Genomic DNA, 20,359 nt, shown 5'->3' on the forward strand with positions numbered 1-20,359 from the left:
ACATTCCAGCCAAACTGGCCTACTAGCTACAAATAACATTATCTCCCACCTCCTTGTCTTTGAAAAGGCTATCTCCATCCATGCCTTCTTGGAAGCCTTCATTCAGTTCTGGGTTCAATTCAATGTCACCTCCTTGAAGTGTCACCTCTATGAAGCCTTTGCTCATTCTCCTAGTTAGCATCCCTCTGCCAAAAATTTTTTTTAAAAAATTACTTCAGGGCGGCTAGGTGGCGCAGTGAGTAGAGCAGCTCTGGAGTCAGGAGGACCTGAATTCAACTCTGCTCAGACACGTGACACACTTACTAGCTGTGTGACCTTGGGCAAGTCACTTAACCCCAATTGCCCTGCCAAAAAACAAACAAAAAAAAACTGCATATCTACTTTGTTCCTAGTATTATTATTCATTTGTCTATGTACATGTTCCTTCTCCCAGTGGAAGAACAAAAACTATTTTCACTTCTGTCTCTAGACCTCAGCACCTCACATAGTGCCTGGCATAGAGTAGGTGCTCATTAAATGCTGAATTGGACTCAAGTGACATGAACAGCCAAGCTGTCATTCAGAAGACGTATGTTTGGAAAAGAACACAGGTCAATAATATTCCAGGGCATCCAATGCACATCAATTCGGGAATTCCCTTGAACAATACAAATCACCCCTCAGTCCTGCCTCCCCCCCAGCACCAGCCTTCAGAAAGCGCTTCATCAGCTTTAAGGTGCAACGTGAACATTCACTCTGACTATTACCTTTGGAGGACAATCATGATGATGATAGAAATAACAAGAACAGATGATTCCTATGGCTCTTTAAGGCTCACTTAACACCTTATCTCATTTGAGTCTCACAACAGCCCAGTGTAATAGGATCTCTAGGCATTGTTATCCCCATTATATAGATTAAAGTAATAAAGCTTAAGAGAGGTTAAGTGATTTACCCACAGACAGAAGGATCATAAGCGGAATTTGAATCTAGGTCTCTCCTGCCTCCAAGGCTAGTGGTACCATTCAGTAAGGAATAGAGGGGCTTTGCCTCAGTTTCCTCACCTGTAAAATGAGCTGGAGAAGGAAATGGCAAAACACTCCAGTATCTTTACCAAGAAAACTCCACATGGGGTCACGGAAGAGTCAGACACGACAGAAACAACATCACAGATAAGGTAATAGTCCTCAACTCTTCACTCTCTCTCACACATCTCCGAATGACTCAGTCACAAGACAACTCTTGTCACTTCTACCTTCTCAATATCTTTTGCTTTGGTCTCCTCTTTGCTCCATCTTCAACTATTTTAATTGCCTCCAAACTGGTCTCTATTTCCACTCTTTCTTCTCTCCAGCCCATCCACCTCTAAAATTATCTTCCTAAAACATGCAGCAAATGTCACCCCGCTGCTCAATGATCTTTGGGCGCTCATTTTTGCCTCCAGGATAAAACTCAAATCCTCACCCTGACATTTGATGTCCTCTACAATCTAGCTCCAGCCTAATTTCATGGGTCTGGCATTTGTGTGTTTGTTTTTTTCATTTTAAAGTACATTTTCTCCCGGTGGTATTATTTCAAGATGACAGGTCTAGGTAAAACTTGAATATTGGATGGATTACAACTTTCAAATCTTAGCATGTCTCCCAATATCCAGATTAAACTTTGCCTATGTAGTAAGTAACTGACCCAAGGCTTAAGGATTAAATATGACAAATTAATCCATATTACAGTGTCGGTGAATGACACACTTCACCTTACAGATAACAAAAGTTGCCTTTTGGAGATAATATTTCACTTTTATTGTCTAAGTCAGAGTAAGGGGCAGTAGTGGGGACTGAAGGCCAAGTAGGACAAGCCAGTGCTGTGGGCAGCCCAGTAACAAAGCTATTTATGTGACTGCAGTCGCTGTTTCTAGGGCCTCCCAAATGAGCAACAGCTTGCTTGGCACGGGTATCCCGAAAGTCATAGAATTATATTTTAAATATATTCAGACTACTCTGCTCATATACATATTAATCCAATTCAATAAATATTTAATAAGTAACTATGTGCCTGACACTGCAAATACAAATATGAAAAACATCTTAGTCTGTGCTTTTGGGGAGTGTATGCAAATCTTCAGGGGCTCACTCAGTGAGATCTAATAGGTGAGATAAGTCAACTGCAAAAATAAGTATGACACAAAGTATATTTTACTATTTTATTTTTTATGGTTATTATATTTTATCATTATAGTTATTATATATGTTTATATTATATTATATAGTATATTTATTATATTTTACTATTACTAGTATTTAAGAGCAAAGGAATCACCAAATATTGTCATCTCTTGAATATGCCCCCTTCTCTCCTCTGACTCTGCCACCACTCTAGTACAGGCCCCCATGACCTCACACCTGGATTACTGTGGTAGCCTGTTGGTGGGTCTACCTACCTCAAGTCCCTCCTGGCTACAATCCATCCACCATTCAGCCATTAAAGTGATTTTCCTAAAACACAAATCTGGTCATATCATCCCCCTACTCAATAAACTCCAGTGACTCCTATTGCCTCCAAGATCAAATACAAAATGTTCTGTTTGGCATTCAAAACTCTTCACAACCAAGCCCCAGCCTACCTTTCCAGTCTTCTCTCACCTTATTCCCCAACCCAATCTAGTGTCACTGGTCTCCTGGCTGCTCCACGAACAAGACACTCCATTTCTCGGCCCTAGTCCCTCTCCCTGCTCCACTCTGACTGCTGACCTCCCTGGCTTCCTTTATGTCTCAACTAAAATCCCACTTTCTTCAAGAAGCTTCCCCAGTCCCTCCTAATTCTAGCACCTCCCCTCTGTTAATTATGTCCCTGCTTATCCTATAGAATTTGCTTTCTATATATTCATTGACATGTTGTCTCCAATAGACTCTAAGCTCCTTGAGGGCAGAGACTGTCCCTTGCCTCTTTCTGTACTCCCCAGAACTTAGCACAGTGACTGGCTCACAGCAGGTGTTTAATAAATAAATGAATGAATGACTGTTAATTCTATTTCCATAGTCACTTTTGCATCTATCATCTTGTTTCCATTCCCACAGCCACAAGGCTAGCACAGAGCCTTCTTACTTAGTCTATTTTAACAGCCTCCCAATTAATTCCAAATAATTAATTACTCTTCTCCCAGTCTCTTTTTTATATAATCTAGCCTCCATACAGATGCCAAAATAATCTTCTTAAGTTCTGACCATGTCACTTATTCCCCTCAAAAATCTTCAGTAGGTCCCATCTCTTCTAGAATAAAATACAAACTCCTCAGCCTGGCTTAATGCAAGGTGCCTACAAGCTGGGTCCACCGTTATCTGAATATCAGCCATTCTACTTTCCAGCCAAACTGGCCTACCGGCTATTCCCCAAACTTCATAGGCCATCTCCTTCTTCCAAGTATCTGTATAACTTCTTCGATCCCTCTCCAACCCAAAGTACCCATCTCCTCATTTCTACTTCTTAAAATGTTTATTTTCCTTCAATGTTCATCTCAGAGGACAACTTCTTTGCAGGCAGCTTCCCAGATCCTACTAGTTGTCAATCTTCCCCTCTGCACAAACTACCTCGTATTTACATATAAATATGAAATACAGACATGTGAGTATACACATACACACTCTGGGTTCACCCAAGCTCCCCCCACCCATATAATTTTTTAAAAATAAAGATTGCTTCATTTGTCTTTGTATCCCTAAAGCCTAGTACAGGCTCTGCATACATTAGGGGCTTAATAAATGTTGAATTGATTTGAAAGCACAGACCTAAACGGAGTGCAATAAAAAAGGAGACTGTTTTCAGCTCCAAGGATCAAGGAAAGTCATGGAGGATATAAAACCTGAGCTAGACCTCAAAAAAAGATGTTTTCAACAGATTCCAAGATTGTACAATACTATGAATAGATGAAATGAGTAAAGTATACATTACAAGCAGGGAGGATGGCCTGCCAATACGTCTAGAGGAAACAGCAAAGGGGCACAGCTAAACGAGATTAGGAGACAGCAGGTAACTCAGTTTGGCTAGATCAGAGTGCATAAAAGGAAGTAAAAGAAAAAAAGTCTAGCAAGATGGATAGGCCTTAAAAGCCAAGCTAAGGAGTTTTTATTTTATCCTATTGTTAATAATAAATAAGGAGCCACTGAAGATTTCTGACATTAGAAGATTATCTTGCTGTGGACTAAAGAAAGAAAAACTAGGGACAGGGAAACCTTATTACAATGTCACTCTAGAGAGAGGTGATCCAAAAGACCAAACGTAATGGCAGCAGTCTAAGTATGATTTCCCAGACTCAAACTCCCTTCCCTAGCCACCGCTCCCCTACATATGTTGTCTCCCAAATTAGAATGTAAGCTCCTTGAGCCCAGGAAACTGTATTCCTTCTGTATTTTTATCCCCATCACTTAGTACAGTGCCTGGCACACAGTAAGTACTTAATAAATGTTTTTCACTTGTTCGTGATTTGGCAACTGAGTGGATATGGGAAGTAAGGGAGAGGGAAAGAGTCAAAGATGGAAACATAGGCATAGGAGCAGTAGAAATTGATTACTACATGTAGTTCAGGAATGATGCAGCCAAGGAGATGACACAAACATCTTCTGTGTCAATGTTTCTGCCTAATTTTGTGAATTTTTTAAAACTTTACTATGAAAAATTTGAAATTTTTTTTTTGCTTTATTGCAACTTGATATTTTTTAATTAAGTAAAAGAAACTATTATCGTAGTAGCATTAAACAGACTGCTGATAAATTTAACCACCTACTTCAACTAAAATTTAGTCAAGCAAAAGACGAGCCTGAAGTAGTGAAACTGATACCACAGCTCTATCACTTTTGAACCACACCCATATCTGATTGCTAAGTCCTGTCCATCCTACCTCAATAACGTGTCCTCTATTTATCCCTTCTCTCCACTCACATTGCCATACCCTAGGTTCAGGCCCTCATCGCCTCTGTCTGGACTTTTACACTCCCCAAACCATCCTCCACACAACTGCAAAAGTGATATTGCTAAAGCACAGGTCTGAGAGTGTCACTTCCCAGCTCAAAAATACAAAAATCTTCACGATCTGGCTCCCACCTCTATTTCCAAGCTTAACACACATTATTCTCCATCATGCACTCTATGGTCTAGTTGAACTGGACTATGTAGGAAGCATTCTGTCTCCCATCTTTTTACCTCTGCACAGACTGGTCCAGGTGGCTGGAATGCACTCTTCTCTTCCCCTCCATCTGTGTGTCAGAATCCCTGCTCCCTTCAAAGCTCAGATCAATTGAATTTTCTATATATGAGGCCACTGCTGACCTGACAGCCTCTCTCAGATGCTAGTACCTCCCACTCCAAAGTTATACTTTACACATATTTTATGTTTACTTACATATGTAACATGTTTCCCCAGATAAAACATAAATTCCTGACTGCAAATACTCTTTAATTTGTGTCTTTGTATCCCCAGCACAGTCCTTAGCGTTGAGTCTGGGCCTAACCAATGCCTGCTGACTGATACAACATCTAACTTTGTTTCATGGTTTCCAGGTGACCCCGCAGGTGAAGGAGAGACACACGCTGGCTACAATACATTTCCAATGATGATCTATCCATAAGAATAATATAGGGGTTAGCATTAGAAGCAACAAACAAGAGAGCTAAGTCACGTATTAAGAGCGATAGACAACAGCCCAACTATCACTGAAGAAAATGTGACAAAAGACCTAGACCAGAGGAAGGCTTCCAGCACGCTGGATAAAAGTGCTATGGAGGATCCATGGGAGAAAATGGACAAGAATCATTACAGGATAAGGAGGCATGGAAAGGTGAGATCCCAGGTCCATCCATCACAGTGTTCTATTCATCTTACCTGGGTTAGGAGGATCATGACATACTTTAAATAATAATCAAATATGCAAAATCAAATGGATAGTTTATCCAATTTGAATAGACATATATTTTGGACAATTCGGTTCCCAGCACACGTCATCATTTCCAGCAGGATATGAGTTTTCAGTTATTTTTGTGATACTAATGACAGATCCGTACTGGCCTTTAGCCCTCAGCACCACTCCCAAGTGCTCTACCTCCAAGATCCTTTGAAGTTTCCACCTGTAATTACAATCTCCTGTCCTGTCATCTCCCCTAGCTCACTCTTCCTGAACTTGTTCCTTGCCTTTATCAAAACTTCTGGCTGTAGCGCCTCCTTCCCCCTCCCCATCCATCATTCTAGCTCTCCATCACCTTTTCCCTCAGTCTTGACCTTAGCGTAGGCCATCAATAATGCAAACTCCTCCACTCACAGTCCCTTGGTACCTTGACCTTGCCATGTTCCTATCCTATTAATTCTCAACCCTGGGTAACCCCGAACCATCTGCCTCCTGCAGTCCTCTTACTGAGAGCCCAAACTAGTCAGAAAACCCTGCTGACAACCTTCGGCAAATTCACACATACCTCTGCAAAGTCCCGTTATAAGGCAATCCTCTCTTTTATTTCTGATTACACATATGTCCCACAGTAGCTACTCCAAAGATTCTTCTCAGACTCCTAACTCTACCCTAACCCAATCCTCTCTCTCTCTCTCAGCAGAGGAAATCATCTCTTTTAACTAAAACAAGAGGTGATAAAATGTGAGTTTTTTGCCCCGCCCCCCAAATCTGAAGACCTCTATATAACTTCATCAATCCTTTCCTTTCCTCTGCTCTTATATATTAAGGCAGTGGTTCTTCTTCTCAAGATGAACCTCCCCACCACACAGCCCAATTCTACCCCAACCAGGATCTCTCCCCTGATTTCCTCTACCCATCCATCCCGTTTCATTTTCATTCTGTCCTTCCAATGGTTCTTTGGGCCTTGCCTACCAACAAGTTCAGGCCTCCCCTAAAGAAACCTTCCGGGTTTCTTGTCTTTTTCATGCCCTCATCTCCTCTCTCTTTCATTTCAGAAATAGTGTAGTCAATATTTAATAATAATAAGTAGGATTTATACAGCCCTTTAAGGTTTTCCTTTCTTGTCCCATTTGATCCTCAAAACAACCCTGTGAAGTAGGCACTAATATTATCCCCACTTTACAGATTAGACAATTAAGGCAGAGAGAGATTGACTGACTTGCCCAGAGTAAGAGCTAGTAAGAGCCTGAAACCAGGTTTTGAACTCACGTCTTTTTGATTCAATGTCCCAATCTCTAGCCACTGTACCACAAACGAGGCATGATTCACCGAGGCCCATGCATTTTTTTTAAACCCTTGCAATTCCAGCAAACTGCTGAAAGCACTTTCTCCAAGGTTTCTCCAAGTAACCTATCAGCTAAATACAGCACCTTTATATCAGCCTTTATCTACCTTGAGCTTTCTACTACCTAAGAAACCCTGGTCAGCTCCAACTTGATTCTCTTCACCCTAGAATTCTCTTCTGGTTTCTCTCCCACCTCAGAGACCACATCTTTCCTTTCTCCTCCACTAGTCTGTCTTCTTCCTCAAAGCCCTCAAATGTAGGTGCCCTCCAAGGCTCTGGCCATGGCCAAGCTGCTTCTCTCTGAGCCCTGATCACTCTCTTTAGTTCCAGTCACTTAACTTTCTAAGTGATATGTTTCCACCTGGATATACCACTTGCCCCTCAAATTCACCATGTCCAAAAATGAACTAATCATTCCACTTAAACCAACCCTTCCTCCCAACATCCCTACTTCAGCCAACTGAACAAGCATTTTACCAAACTCTCAAGACTCCTAAGTAAACTACACACACACACACACACACACACACACACACACATGGAACAAAGTCCTATGACTTATATGAATTCCATAATATCCATACCCTCCATACCCTTCATCCTGTCAATGTCCTCATTCAGTACTTTTATCACCTCTTACTTGAGTTATTTTAACTGAATCCTCTGATTAGACACCAAGCTTCTCATTAGATCATGAGCTCCTCAAGAGTAAGAACTGTCTTTTCCCTTTCTTTCCACATCCAGCACTTCGCACAGTGCTGGGCATACAGAAGGTGCTTAATAAATGTTCACCATGGTCTCCCTACTTCCAGATTATCTCCTCTCCATCCTTGACAGTGAAGCTAAAGTAATCTTCCTAATGCTCAGAACTTACCAAGTCACTCTCCCCATCAAAAAAAAAAAAAAGCTTACTGGATAAAATACTAACTCCTTAGCCTGACATTCAAGATCTTGCGCAATCTGGCTCCTAATGGCCAATCTAGCTTTATTGCACTCTATTCCGCCCCATGGACACTTTATTCCAGTCAAACTGGACAGACAGTGAGTGGTTCCTCTATCTTGTCCAGTTTTCTCTTATCTCTGCATTTGCTCCAGGCCTCTCCCATGCTTCAAAGAGGTTCCCACCCCCTCTTCACCTAGCGAAAATCTTTTTCTTCCTTTAAGGCACCAGCACCTTCCTCTGAGAGCCTCTGCAGAAGCCCTTGGCCTAAAGCTTATCAGTCCTTCCTCACATTTCTCAAAACACTTTGTCAGCACTTGTCCTTAGCTCTTATCTCATTCTGTCTCTCATCATGCTCATAAAACACACATCCAACCCTCTCCCCCATCAAATTATATAACAACGTCTTCCTCACTTTATCCTCAGTCCATGGTACATAGCCTTGGGAAACAACACGTATTTAAAACAATGTATGTTTGCTAAATTGAATTCGCCTCCTCTCTCACCTGAGCCCCACATGACATGAATTTCCAGGATGGGGATGGTGCAGGGGAGGCCTGGAACTATTTCAAGTTAGGGGATGGAACTTATTCATTCATTTCCTTTGCCTCATCAACAGAATGCTCTAGTCAAATGAACTAAATGGGCACAAAGAATGAACATTAGGTCATGATTTCCCCCAAACATTAATATATGTTTACATGTAAATGAACACAAAAATCAGACAAATGACAAAACCTACATAAATATATAAAATGGACAAAATCCAAAATAGGTGTATAAAATATACAAAAATATCTCTCCACAACACCTGTTCCAATGCTATACACAGTTAGCACTCAATAAATACTTGCTGAATAAATTAATAAAAGTATTAGAATGCTGTCTTTTGGGACAGCTAGGTGGCGCAGTGAGTAGAGCACCAGCCCTGGAGTCAGGAGGACCTGAGTTCAAATCAGACCTCAGACACTTGACACACTTACCAGCTGTGTGACCTTGGGCAAATCACTTAACCCCAAATGCCCTGCCTTCTTCCCTCCCCCACAAAAAAAGAATGCCATCTTTTGCACATACTTGTATTCCCTGTGAGAAATTCTTTTGATGAGCTGACCGTGTAAAGAAACTAATCACAGAAAAATCTTGCAGAAATAAGATCCACTACTTTTGACAATAGCTGGGTAACCTACACCTTCCAAGTGTTCATGTAATGAGCGGCCCAAATACATGCATTCAACTGACCTGTGGCACAGATCTAACCTGAGAAGTTCTCATTCTCCAAGGTGGGGTGGGGGTGGGGGCGGAGAAGAGGAGTAATACGACCAAACTTTACATAATCTCTCTTGTTTCTAGAAGTCAGTAGCAATAATTCAAGAACAAACCTTTCCTTGCGAAGTGGGAGAGAAGGAATGGAAAAGGGATATAAGAACAAAGGGAAGTATTGGAAAAGGAAGACGAAAGATCCCAGTTTTCCCATTTAGATGAGTTTAAGCAAGTCATTTAGAAGCAGCAGGGTATTAGTAGAGAGAAGGCCTCTCTTAGAGTCAAGACAACTAGTATTTTCAATTCCTCCAAATACAATCTGGCCATATAACCCTGGGCCAATCATGTAACCACTCCTCAGTGCCTCAGGAAGCTCTCCAAAACAGTATTGTTAGAGGAAATCTTGTTGCTGGGAGGTACACAGATGAAATCACAGGAACCAATACTTTAATTGGGGGGGAGTAATTATTGCACTCCATTGGTTCTACTCAGGTTCAAAAGACCCAAATTTCACAGTAGCTCCTGGTGAGGGAAGAAGGGAAGAGAGGAGAGGGAGAAATTAAAATAATTAAGAATTAATTTAAAATTAATTAAAAATTAATTTAAAAAAGAATTAAAATAAAAGGGCTCCATCCTGGTTGAAAGCAAAACACAAGTGGGATGAAAAGATTTCTTTTTTCTTTTTAAGTTGCCAGCCAGGCTAAAAAAAAAAAAAAGTCCTATCTTGATGTCCTCGGCCTTAAGAGAAAAGGATACATTCTGCATTCCCTAAAACAAAACACCTAAACTAAACAGATTTTATCATATTATTTATTATCTGAGCTTTGGTTTCAAGTGGTGTCAGTAACAGAAAATACCGCAGTCTCTTCAGTCACATGTTTCATATTTTGTAACTACTTTAGGTTTATAAACTGACATCAAAGCATACACTTGTTGCTCTATAAAAGCTCACTTACTGAAATGAAAAAAAAAATTTAAACTGTTATGAATGTTACAACGCTATTACTGTCCTTGTCAATCTTACTGAAGAATACTCATTTTCTTACTACTATGAAAGAAATGGCAAACTCCTACGAGCTTCCAAAACTATTTTTAATGGCTCGTTTCCATCAAGAATTGCAACTCCACAATCTCATATTTCCCCATTTTTCTTCTCCAATCATATAAGGGGGAAGATAAGAGGATATCCCCACTCCTAAAGAATGAGGGGTAATATGCAGAGCTCCTTCTATCAGACTCCAACAACAAAAAAGCAAATCACCTATTATTTTAAAAAAACAGCAAAGTGACACATGTCCTTTCAATTTTGTTAGTAAATAGGAACCCTGCAAAGGGTAGAGGCAATTTGGTTGGGATCCCAACACAGTCTGTAAGTTTGGGACACTACAATTTCAAAAAAAGAATTTACATTTTCAGGTGAAAAGTATTTTAAAGAATTGATTTATTTTGGCAGTTAGAAAAACTTATTTGTAATATCAACACAGGAAAGACATTACTAAATAAGTTAATCCCTTGAGAGAGGAGAAGCAAAGGAGGCTGCTGAAGGAGTAACAGTCTATACAATATATCATTCCATCAGAATAAAGGGAGGCAAAATGACTGGGGTTTAGTAGAAAAAACACACCACGAGGACCCTATGGTAGGAGTTCTTTCAGGGTTAGCTTAAAGGTGATGATTACTGTCTAAAAATTTTATTTAACCATCAGGAGCAAGGATCGTGAAATTTTACTCAGAGCGTCTCTTGCTTTATTCAAGTCCCAGCTAAAATCTCACCGTTCACAAGAAATTTTTCTGGATTGCCCCTAAATGCTAGCTGCAGGTGTTCCTTCCATTATTACCTCCAATTCACCCTGTATATAGTTTGTTTGTACCCAGTTGGTTGTAACTTGTTTCCCTCATTAGGAGGGCAAAGATTGTTTTTTGTTGTTGGTTGTTAGGGTTTTTTTTTCCTTTTTTTCTTTTGCCCCTCTTTGTATCCCCAAAGTTTAGCACAGTGCCTAGTGCACAGAAGAGCTTGTTGACATACCCCTTATTATGCTACCATATGAACTTTCCTCAGAGAATGTTTTCTTACTGTCACTTGGTATCTAGGCTTAGACTTCTTAGAATAGGCATAGGGATGGCTCCTATGACTTCATCTGTGTAGTGAACAGTTAGCAAATTCATTCAACCCATGAAGGCAGACACTTTCTCCTCAAGGTCTTACTTGGCTAGAGCCCTGAGAAGTTTAAAATGACTTGCCCAGGACCACCCAGAAGCAGAACATGTGTCTGAAGCAGAACATGAACCCAGGCTTTAAGGCTCTCTCTATTTACCATGCCATGCTGCCTCTTGAAGCCTTGAATTGTTTTTAAAAGATAATCAGAGATAAGCAAATAGAGGATACATTTGCTTTCTGAAGACCAAAATTAGAGAAGGAATAAAAGATGAGGTTCATCAACCTTGACATAAAGGTGTGTCATCACAAGATAGAGCAAACCCCTCAAAAAAATGAACCTCCTTTTGCGGAATCAGTGATCCCATTAAGAAAAGCAACTTCTGGGGCAACTAGGTGGCACAATGGATAGAGCATCCAGCCCTGGAGTTGGGAGGACCGGGTTCAAATTCTGTCTCAGACACTTACTATCAGTATGACCCTGGGCAAGTCACTTAAACCCAACTGCCTCAAAAAAAAAAGAAAAGAAAGAAAAGTAACTTCCACCCAATCTATGTCTGCATGAATCCATTCAATTAACTAGTTTCATCCCAACAAATTTAATGTTTAAAAACCAAACCTAACGGTTATTCTGGCACCATGCAAGATAGCCTTAATGATTCAAACACATTAAATCTGTATGTAACTAAAACATCGAACCTGGGATATAAATATTGGCAAAAGGATGACCTAATTAGAGACTCTTCATTTTAAGGCTTTTCAGGAACCACTAACAAAATTTTAGCTACTGTCATACTTCTCTATAAGCCAATTTCAAGCTATAATCTCTAGCTTTTCTTTGGAGGGACTCCAAAGAAAAATCAAGAGTATCTTGTGAGGAAAATACCATTTAAATTTGAAGATGTCTCCAGAAAATAATCTAGACAGCCTGCCCAACAAAAATAGTCATTTTACATTTAAATGACATTCACAGAAAAACTCCTCAAATCTTCCTCAGAGCAAAAGGATAGTATCCTATTTTTTCAAAGAGCCCTGGAGAGCTATTACTAGTAAGTGAATGGCAAAACCAAGATCTGAACTGAGATTTCTAGACTTCTACCCAGTGTTCAATTCACAAGGCCATGTTTTAACTAAAAACACTCTGTAGGCCCACAAACTCTTCAAACCCTGGAACCTATGACATAACCCCCAAAATGAACTCAAGTAATCACAACTGCACAGCCAACATTCAAATATCAAGCAAATGTTGGATAATAATTTAAACATTCAAGTATCAAGCAATGGTTAGGTTATAACTTAAACTTGTTCTTCATAACACCTAAACTTCAAAATAACATGTTGCCCATACGTTTCAAAACAACCTGACAGTTCCTAGAAGGCACTGTCAAAATTCTGCCTGGCCAATCGTGCGGTCTAAAGCCAAGTGGATATAGCAAACATACAACCAGATGATTTCTAGGTCAAAAATTTTCACCGACTAATCCAACAATGTAGTGATTCTGGGTGACATAGGAAATTTTACTAAACTATTTAGCAATGCATTGAAACAGAATTTCCTTGTAATATATGGCTTTAAGGAAAGCGAGTTTGGGAGCAATACTTGTTGCTTGGATGACAGCAGACAACAAAATTAACTAGGTTTGAGGGGGGAAAAAAACACCAAACGTTGTTTCCTCAACTACCCCTTTTTCCCCCACCCACTCCAACACACACACACACACACACACACACACCTCTGCCTCTGCTTATTCCTTTCCCGACCTAAACTTTTCACACACACACACACACACACACACACCCCTCTCTGCCTCTGCTTATTCCTTTCCCGACCTAAACTTTCCCCTACTCCCCTGGTCTGATACTCCCCTGGTCTGATACTCCCCCAATCTCTGCCCTTAACAATAACAGCAGCATTCCTTTAACAGGCTGAAACTCCCCCCCTCCTCCCCCCCCCCCCCCGCCAGCCCGGCAACCAAGAAGACCCAGCCCCAGGTTCAAGACTCGCCGGGTGCCCAAGGTTACAACGGAGCTCAATGGAGCGTGCTTTATGTTCATGTGCTTTTTAAAAAAAAAACCAACAGCGACCCGGGGTCACAGCTTTAGAGGTCTAATAACAACCAAATGACCGCGGCTGCCCGTGCACTTCGGTGAACCCATTTGGGTTATGGGTCTTTAATAGTTCTTTGCAGCCTGCTTAAAGAAGGCGAGGCTGGAGCGACCCGGCAGGGGCGGAGGGAGCCAGAAATCCCTCCCGGGGCTGCAAGGCTGCGAGGCTGGGGGAGAAAAAGGTGGGGGGGGGGGGGAAGGAGGACAAGGGAGGGCCCCCTTCTCCTGCAGCCGGTGCCCATCCTCGCACCGTGATCTTTACCCGGAGCAGTAAATCTGCTCGTCCCAGAACTGCACCTTTACCTGTCAGCTCCCCACCCCCTCCTCCTACTCCTCCCCCCACCGTCCCCGCCCCCGCCCCCAGAGTGGGGTAGCACCGCAGCCCAGCTCCGAGCCCAGGACCAAGCACGGGGCTGCGAGGGGGGAGGGGGTCAGCAGAAAGGGGACAGCGGGGAAAGAGGGAGCGAGAGAGGACGAGAGGGGGAGGCAGTTCCCCTCAGCTCCCCGCCCGCCCCAAAAGAGGGGAGGGACGCGAGAGGCGGAGGCGAGGCGTGGGGTGTGAAGGCGAGGGGGACGCCGCCGCTCCCCTAGCACGGACGCCGCGGACCTTACCAGATAATCCATGTACAGTAACGCTTCAGTTATCCGAAGATCAGACATCCGGCAACCTAAAGCATCCGGAACGGCTCCGAACCCGGAAAAAAAAGAAAGCGTCTCTGGCAGCGAAGCGACCGCCCCCGGGAAGGCAGCAACAGCGAAAAGAGCCGAGGAGAGCCGAGCGGACGAAGATTACACCAGCCGCGCCACGATTGGTCCCTCCGCCGACCATAAGGAAAGAAGAGCGCTCATTGGCTGCGGGTGCCCATAAAAGGCGCGGCCGCCCGGCGTGAAAGCGGAGAAGCGCGGGAGAGGGAGCCGAGAGAGGACCTTGGGGAAGTAGGGACGGGGGCCTGGGGGCGTGGGGAGACCAGGCTCGGGGCGTGGGGAGAGGAGGAGAGAAAGGGCTGGCCAAGAGTGGGCGGGCCGCCGAGGGGCTCGTGTAGAAGTGGCACGACTTGGGGGCGGTCCCGACGTTCTCATTAAAGAAACAATCCTCCCAGAGAGGCTAGGTGACAACCTGAAGTCACAGAGGGTCCCTTTGTACGTTCAATAAAATTCAATTCGATAAACATTTATTAAGCACCCACTAGAAACGCAGGAGGAAAAATAAGAGGCAAAAGACAGTCCCTGCCTTCAAGGAGCTTACGATCTTAAGCTCCTGGGGGGGCTTAATTAAAAGAAGGTAAGTAATCGATCTGTATTAAACCCTGAAAGAGTTTACCATCTGATGGAGGACCCAACATGCAAATGTATGCAAAGCAAGCTATATACAGGATAAATAGGAAATAATTAAAAGAGGGAGATCAATATTAAGTGTCTACTATGTGGCAGCCACTGAGAAGAATACTGGGGATCAAAAAACAAAAAAGAGGCTCCCTCAATGAACTAAAGGGGGAGAGACAGACAACAGGAAAACTAGTAATGTACAAAGCTAGCTATATATAGGATAAATAGGAAATAATTAGCAGAGGGAAGGGAATGGGATTAAGAGCAGTTGAGAATGTCTCCTGTAAGGAGGTGGGGAATTTGGTTGATTGGATTTCTATTCAAACCCAAATCATCTGAGTTAGTGCTGGGAGAAGAACGTACGTTAAAATCTCAGCGCATCAAGCAACATCCTCAGGCAGCTTTTGGCTAGCGTTTATATAGTGCTATAAGGTTTGCGAAGCCCTTTACGAATATCTTATTTAATCTTCACGACAACCTGGGTTGTAGTTGGCTGTTATCATTATCTTCATATTACAGATGAGGAAACTGTCAAACAGGTAATTGACTTGGCCAGCAGAATCCTCAATACTTACTTGTTCCACCAGCTTGGGGTACCTTGCCCTCGAAGGGGATTTTAAACTTGCTCCGAGGAAACACAAACTACATTTCAAGTGGATGTTTGTGTACCACTTGAAGAAAACAATACTATCAGTGTGCTGATGATTAAATGGTCTACTTACGTTCTATATATATTTTAAGGGCAGATGTTTAGGTTAGTTTTTTTTTTCAACATAGATTTAGCTAAAATTGTTGCACACCTGAACACCATATGTGTGTTTCATATTGCAGCACCTGAATTGTTTTTAAATGAGTGGCTCTTAATGACGAGAACAGAGGAAGCCCGTCTGGGATCAAATACCAAACAAAATGTAAAATATTTCATGATCCAATGGGTTTACTGAGCCATGTATGTTTTCTTTTTTTCTGATAAGTGGCTTTAGAATTACAAAGTGAGACCTGGCATTATTAGAAGGGAAGACTAAAATAAAGCTAGCTAGAGTCTTTTTAACTAAGTCACTTTGCAAACCATAAAGGACTATGTATGCTTCCAGTCTTTACGCTCTACACAAAGCTGCCAAAATAATCTTCCTAAAGTACAGATCTGACCATGTCACTCCCCTGCTCAACAAGCTTCAGTGTTCCCTAATCCTTCTAGGATAAAAAAACAAACCCTTCAGTTTGGCATTTAAAGCTCTTTACAAGACAAAGCCAGACTTACTCAGTTCACATTTCTCCACTAATGTGCTCATCATGTTTATTCTGTTTGCCTTCTGTGACACTGCGGCCATCTTTCTGCCAGGATGCTTCGCTCCATCCTCTACCTCTGCTTGGGATTTGCTCCCCACCTCTAGGACTCTGCCTTCCTGAGTGCTGGTGAGTCACCATATCCAGCAGAGCCCTAACCATACTGTACTACAGCCCCGTAATAATAGTTACTCCCAACCCTTCCTCTAGGAGCTGGAATCAAATCAACATTCACCTTCAGTCAGTTGTCCTAGGACTTCACTGACCCCATCCTACTGACTTCCCAGACCCTAACACGGGCCCACTTGTTCAGCCATTTCAATCGAGTCCAACTCCTCGTGACCCCACTTGGGGTTTTCTTTGCAAAGGTACTGCAGTGATTTGCCATCTCCTTCTCCAACTTATTTTACAGAGGAGGAAAGGGAGGCAAACAGGGTTAAGTGACTTGCCACACAGCAAGTGAGTGTCTGAGGCCAGATTAGAACTGACCCGGGGGCACTACTACTTTCTCTATTTTGTCTTTCCCTATTAGAATACGAGCTCCTTAAGCGCAAGGATTGTCTTGCTTTTTGTATTTATATCCGTGATGCTTAGGCACAATGTATGTGTTCTGATAAGCAGTTAATAGATTCTTTTTTTATTCAACCATGACTTTCATTTCCCACCCTAAATGCTTTTACTCTTGGCCGTGTACCTCATGCCTAGAAGGCATCATGTATTCATCTTCCTCTTTGAATCTCTGTGCCTCAACCCTGATGCTACTCCGTACATAAACCTTGATTCTCTTGTCTTCCATGCTCTGCCCTCTAAAAACTACCTTGAAATTAAATGTGTGTGTGTACATTGTATATCTCCCCAGTAGAGTGACATTTTGCTAGTTCTTGTGTTTCCCAACAACAAACTGACGCGGTAACTGGCAGAAAGGGATAGGACCTGGACCTGTGGTTTCATTTATAGTGATCTCTTAAATAAGAAAATTCTCTCTCCCAAGGAAGGCCAGCACCTTCTCTGCAACTTACCCTTATATAAAGTTGCCTGGAACACTCTGAAAGTCTACAAGTGGCATATCTGGGGACTGTGAGCCATGATGTGTCAAAGGGCAAGACTTGAACCCAAATCTTCCTGGTTCCCAGGTCAGCTCTGTATCCAGTATATCATGATTTTTTTTTCACCTTGTAAATAGTAAGAGCTAAATAAAACTTATTGATTAAATACTGGGGCGGGGGAGCGGAAGAGAAATCAATAAATCATAAAGCTGCAGAAAAATAACTTTTTCAGATAAATTTGTAAGCACAATCAACCTCTTCCCTTGAACATCGATGGTCAATTCTGGCCATGCTCGTTCTGCTCCAAGTTGCTGGTAAATGAACCTCTTATACAGTAAAAACTTTGGTAATTCCAATCAACATTGAGTATCTTATTTGTAGCATGTTCACAGCTAAAGGGGGTTGAGGGAAAGTGTTTCTATGATGAAACAAAGGATGCAGCTAGGTGACCTAATGCAGAGCACTGGACTGGAAGTCAAGAAGGACTGAATTTGAATCCTGCCTCAGTTATTTAGTAACTGCATGATCCTGGAAAAGTACCTTAATACTAATAGTAACTAACGGCTACCATTTCTATAGCACTTAATATGTCAGGCACTATACTAACTGCTTTACAATTATCGTCTCATTCGATCTTCTGAACAACCCTAGGAGATAGATGCTATTATTATCCCTCTTTTACAGATGAGGAACCAGAAAGAGGTTAAATCACTTGTCCAAGGTCTTACAGCTAGTAGTGTCTGAGGACAGATTTGAACTGTTTCCATTAATAGAAACATCTACCTCAAAGGTTGTTGTGAGGATCAGATGAGATTATATTTGAAAAATGCCTTGTAAACCTTAAAAGCCCTATGCAAATGTTAGCTATTTATTATTGCTAGCTATTATTATGAAAGCATAGGGTGAGCAAGATCAAGAAAGCTAGCTAGAAAGGATATAATAATATTCAGGGAATGGTAAGTCCAGCTAGCCTAGAACCTAGAACCTAGCACATAGAAACATAGATTTAGAATTGGGAGGGACCTTAGAAGTTATCAAGTTCAAATGCCTAACCTCGTTTTTCAGATGAAGAAAGTGAGGTACAGAGAAGATAAGTGATTGGCCATGGGTCTGATGTGGTTTGGGGTTGCTGGGAACCCCGATATGTCAGGGTACAAGGCGGTGTCCACCTGGATACACTCTCACCTTCTTCCAGTTAAGGAGTAGTTATTGTAACACCAATAGCAGTGGGCGTGGTTCCTAGTGAACCTGCAACTTAATGGGGGTGAAACTGACGCTTATATGCAAAAAGGACAGTGAAGGGATCTGGATCGGATCATGGAGTGGTAAATAGTCTGGATTGAGCCAGGTGTAACACTGAAAGGAATATCAAACAGGCTAATTAGGTGATCTAGATGGGATTAAGGAGTGGTTGGTATGTGCTAGTAGTCCTGGGCCAAGATCAGCAGTAAAAGGAATGCCTAGTAAGCTAATTAGGTGATCTAAATGGGCTGGGGTGGGCAGTTGTCTTGAGCCAGTAATCTGGGCTGCTGAAATATATGGGAAAATTCAGGAACTAGGTTGCTTTCAAAGACATAGTCTTTTCCTTTTAGGGGTCCAGGTCCCATCACCCCATCAGGTCAAACAAGTAGTAAAGAAGTTAGGCCAGATTTAAATCATGAGAAATTCCACTGTCCTAAAAGGTAGGACTTATTAGCAACTGGGAAAATCCACTGTCCAAAATTTACTTGTTGGTTTAAAAGCATGAGATCTTCTTGCATCTTGGATAAAAAAAAAAGTCTTCACTCTGGGGATAGCAAATCTATCATTTATTATTATTAATATTATTATTATTATTGTTATACTCAGTCTGAGGAAGTAGAGTTAGTATCTGGCAATCCTTTTAACATATATTTGTCAACTACTCTTACCTCAGGTTTACTGCTGTACGGGGCAATAACCTCAAACTCAAATAGAAATGGGAGCCTATTTATTTAGAAAACCACAAATTAATATTACCCATGTTGTATTATATTTTTATTTTATTAAACACTTCCCAATTAAATTTTAATCTGGTAAAAAAAAAAATAGTGGCCTGTGAGGAGTTTGACATCTTTGTACTAGACTATTTGGAATACAAATATCATTCCAGAAAAAAATGTACAGAAAAAGAAATCTATGCTGTCAATTTTAGGAATGAGGTTTGAGGTGAGGGGTGAAGCACTTCTTTTTTTTTTGGATGGGAGTACATTTTTGGTTCCCTTCTTAAATCACACTATTTTAGGCCCTTGACACAAATCAGACTACAACCTTGGAGACGAATTGAGCCTTTTTGTGACCTAATTTAGCCACTTACTTGCAGTGGGAAAAATGGTCTTTGTTCTTTCTTTCTTCCTTTGTCTCCCCAGTCAGCTTCCTCTCTGGAGCCAGAGGTGATGCCCCTAGAGTCAACTGTCCCATCCCTTAACTCTTAATGGAATTTTCAAAGAATCATTGAGATTCCCTTTGTAAAGAGGATAGGATTCTCCTGAGTCTGCTCCATTCCAGCATCCATCTCATATCTTTTTCAAAAATTTATGTTGCCTTCCATCCATGTAAGATTTTTATTTCAGGTGCATATCGTTTGAATTATTATATAGCACCTTGCACATGGAGGACATATAGGACACAAGGAGCTTCAGAAGCCAATTTGTCCAACACTCTCATTTTAGAAATGAAGAAACAGAGCCAAGAACATGAGAATTTAAGTAAACTTAGTTAGCAATGAAAATGCCAATATTACACAAAGATATTTAACTACATTTCACTATTTTACCCCAAGAGGTCATTATGATAGCAATTTTAAAATAATAAATGAATATATACATATATATTATACATAATATATATGCATATATACACACTATACATACCTGTATATACACATACATGTGTGTGTATATATATGTTATATATATGTGTGTGTGTGTGTATATATATATATATAATACACACATATATGTATATAGGCAGCTACATGGTGCAATGGACAGAGTGTGGGGCCTG

The 20,359-nt window shown here is 41.4% G+C and overlaps 1 protein-coding gene across 2 annotated transcripts in view; it reads right to left on the reverse strand.

The window, feature by feature from the left end:
- ARL15 (ADP ribosylation factor like GTPase 15) overlaps positions 1-14,433 on the reverse strand; it is a 523,367-nt gene extending 508,934 nt beyond the window's left edge. The window contains exon 1 of one of the 2 annotated variants that reach the window (XM_036760629.1): positions 14,289-14,433. In XM_036760629.1, coding sequence (XP_036616524.1) covers positions 14,289-14,336 — 48 coding nt within the window. In that variant the 5' untranslated portion in view covers positions 14,337-14,433. The remainder of the gene's footprint in view (positions 1-14,288) is intronic. The other variant, XM_036760625.1, reaches the window with a different exon arrangement.
- Between the last annotated feature and the right edge of the window lie 5,926 nt (positions 14,434-20,359).

The sequence above is a fragment of the Trichosurus vulpecula genome, chromosome 1, assembly GCF_011100635.1.
Source record: "Trichosurus vulpecula isolate mTriVul1 chromosome 1, mTriVul1.pri, whole genome shotgun sequence".
In the NCBI taxonomy this organism is placed as follows: domain Eukaryota; kingdom Metazoa; phylum Chordata; class Mammalia; order Diprotodontia; family Phalangeridae; genus Trichosurus; species Trichosurus vulpecula.